This window comes from Malurus melanocephalus, unplaced genomic scaffold (genome assembly GCF_030028575.1).
Source record: "Malurus melanocephalus ecotype Western Australia unplaced genomic scaffold, MMel_1.1 scaffold_518, whole genome shotgun sequence".
Classification (NCBI taxonomy): Eukaryota; Metazoa; Chordata; class Aves; order Passeriformes; family Maluridae; genus Malurus; species Malurus melanocephalus.
In genome coordinates, this window is record NW_026623750.1 from 79,354 (window position 1) to 82,792 (window position 3,439).

At 49.9% G+C, this 3,439-nt stretch overlaps 1 protein-coding gene across 1 annotated transcript in view; it reads right to left on the minus strand.

The window, feature by feature from the left end:
- The window catches only part of STIM1 (stromal interaction molecule 1), a 70,947-nt gene that overhangs the window by 38,232 nt on the left and 29,276 nt on the right, over positions 1-3,439 (minus strand). The window contains exon 3 of the mRNA XM_057381606.1: positions 1,136-1,327. Within this exon, the coding sequence (XP_057237589.1) occupies positions 1,136-1,327 (192 nt within the window). The remainder of the gene's footprint in view (positions 1-1,135; positions 1,328-3,439) is intronic.

Sequence of the window (3,439 nt, forward strand, 5' to 3'; positions counted from 1 at the left end):
GGCACTCAAAGGGATCCAGGGGCAGCCACAGCTTCTCTGGGCACCCTGTGCCAGGGCCTGCCCACCCTCCCAGGGAACAATTCCTGCCCAATATCCCATCTGGCCCTGCCCTCTGGCACTGGGAAGCCATTCCCTGGCTCCTGTCCCTCCAGCCCTTGTCCCCCTCTCCAGCTCTCCTGGAGCCCCTTTAGGCTCTGGCAGGGGCTCTGAGCTCTCMCTGGATTCTTCTCCTCTCATGCACAGCCCCACTTTTGTGTTTTCAGTCCACCTTTCACATGCTGCACCTCAGTGTCCATTTACTCCTCCTGGGAATGTCCCACCCCTTACATCTGGGTCCACAGGGCTTTGAAAACACAGAGCACATCCCACCCTGAGTAACTTCAGGGCTAACACAGGAAAAACAAATATAAACAGGACACAAATGAGAAATTGAAATTTCTATGACTGATTAACTGATTAGAAGACTAAAATCCAGTATTTCAAGGAATGGACATTGATAGAACTCCTCTTTTAGAGATGATGAGCATTGAAAAAAAATGGATTAATAATTTCTGTGGAAATTTTGTGTGAAAGCACTGGGGAAGCACCTGCCAACCTTAAAAGTTGGTTCCAAGATTGCCAAATTTTGGGAAGTTTCTCACCACAGGCTGAACTCCCACCACCTCCATGGGTGCTGGGAGGAGTAACAGCATTTTGGAACAGCTYAAAGTTATTTCTACATGGCCTGCACTTATGACACTTTCTGGATTTTATCCTCACTTCTTTTCACTGAGTGAAGGAGCTTTTCAGCTTCAGAAAATTTCTCCTAAGGAAAACACAATCTGCAGGGAAACTCCCACGCAGCTCTACTGAATATTTAGGATGTAATTACTCCATTAAAATTCCATCTGAAAGCGGGTGTTTGAAGGAGAACCTGGAACTGGACAGCATTTGGCTCTATTTAACACACATTTCTAGAGCAGAAGAACAAAACAATAATTGATACTTCAGTGGCCATGCTCAGGTGCAGCATTTACAGTCTGCAAGTACCAATCCCGAGGAAATCCTGGAAATCCATCCCAAAAGAAGGAAGCTKGAAGAGTACAAGGACTGGCATAAAGCAGGAAAAGTTGCAGATTTCTCCTGAGAGCTGTACACTCTGCCCAGGGCATCTGAAATCCAGACTCTGGCACAGTTGGCAAARTGTTTCTTGGCTTTTTGCCCTTCTTTTACCTTCAGATGTTTTCCAGGCCTTCCAGAGATCTTCCACACTGATGAGTTTGTCTTCTCCATGGAAGGTGCTGTGCTTGACTGCTGGGTCATGGTAATTCAAGTCTTCCCTCAAGAACTAGGAGAGGAGTTAACAGCAGGATTAGGCTTTGGTTCATCTTTTAGGCAGATGAGAAGCATTAGGKTTTTTTTTATAATTTTGATAATTTTGATGGAAAAGTCCTAATAAATCTGAATAAATAAAAAAAATAAAGGATATATTAGATATATAAGATACACATTTCTATCTTTTATATAGATGTAAGTATATTCCCTGCTGCTCCCCAGAGTATTTCTGTTCCTGGGAAGACCAGCCAGGAAATATTCAGTAAGTAAATATGTTAAATTCATTTTAATACAGAGAAAGAATAATTAATTAGAACCTCACGGTTTGGGATTCTTCTTTGAATTTTGGGATTTTTATTCGAATTATCACCAAAAATTCACCTAAATGGCACAATGGCACTCCAGCTTTATGTCAATGGAGCAAGAATCCAAAAATCGTTAGTGGATTGATTTGCACCTTCAAATCCAAGCTGGAAAAAAATGCCATGGGCAGGAGGGGAGGCAGTTCCACTGAAAAATACAGATAAATATAGATATCATAGGTCATTGGGTGCCCAGAGAAGCTGTGGCTGCCCCTGGATCCCTTTGAGTGCCCAAGGCCAGGCTGGACATTGGGGCTGGGAGCAGCCYGGGACAGTGGGAGGTGTCCCTGCCATGGCAGGGGTGGCACTGGGCGTATTTAAGGTCCCTCCCAGCCCGTGAAATCCAGCAGCAGGAGAAGCACTCACATCCCAATGYCCAAGAGATGGAACCAAGGTACAGGATAACTGCCCTCCCCCACCCCTCAGGACGCGACCCCCGTGCAGGCAGCTTTATCCCTGGGCTCCTCCATGTGCAGCAGGATATATCCATAGAAAAGTCATCTCTAGATCTGGAGATGGTGCTTTAACACCAGACAGGGCATGACAAAGATCCAGGACAGCTTGAAATTCCAGGCTTCCTGCAAATCCACTGTAGGTGCTGCCAAGGCCACCGAGGCTCCCCCGGCAGCTCCGGCCCGGGCTCTGCCTGCTCTGCTCCCAAAAGCTGCCACGGCTCCTCCTGCCTGCCAGAGRACACGGAAATCAGGGAAACTGGGGAAAAGTACAGGCTTGAGCAGGGCAGCTGCAGCAGGGGCTGCGCCTTGGGGCTCCAGCTGTGCCAATCCCTGGCCGAGGTGATGACGTGCCCYGGCTGGTGACGCCATGACCCAGCGGGAACGTGGCAATGTCACCAATGTCGCCGGCCCGGCTCCAGCTCCTGCCAGCAGCGGGGATCAGCTGCTGCTCGGTATATTTAGCTTAGGGAGCACACACAGGAAAAGTGATCCCTCAGCTTCCCTTGGGCACACGATGGCCAAAACAAACGCCAAGGGCTCAGTGGAGGGGCCGGAGCTGGGCTGGAGGACATCCYAAAAAACGAGCGGGGAGAGGATGCAGGATGGGGCTGGAGGAGCTGGGCTGTGCTCACCCAGCCCAAAGAGACCTTAAAGAACATTTCCAGTCAGTACCTTCTGGGGAAAAGACAAAGTCATGGAATCCCAGACTGGTTTGTGTTGGAAGGGACCTTACAGTCCCCCAGCCCYACCCTCTGCCATGGACAGGGACACCACCCACTGTCCCAGGCTGCTCCGAGACTCCAGATGTTCCGAACCCCAGGAACAAGAACRTAAGTTCTAAGCATGGACCTACTTGCAAAGCACTAAAAAGCAGCACTTCCAAATGTTTAAGATCCCACTGATCCCAGCCCTGGACACCCAAAACTCTGAGTGCTGGGCAGGGGCTGTAACAGATCATTTCCAAGATCCCATCCAGACCACTCCCAGCCTCAGCCACGCTGTAAATCCACAAGGACAGAAGGAAACTGAGTCAACCCCGAGCCTCCCCACCAAGTTCAGGGAAAGACAAACCACCACTGCTACAAACACCAGGGTGGGCTGGAATTGCAGTGGGAAGACTCAGCCTGGGAATGTTGATGTTGGTGCTCTGGGGCCTCCAACATCAGGAGGACCTGCAGGTGCTAGAGTGAATCCAGAAGGCCACAGCTGCTCCAAGGGCTGGAGACCCTATGCTCTGGAGCCAGCCCGGTAGAGCTGGGGGTGCTCACCTGGGGGAGAGAAGGCTCCAGGGAGAGCTCAGAGCCCCTG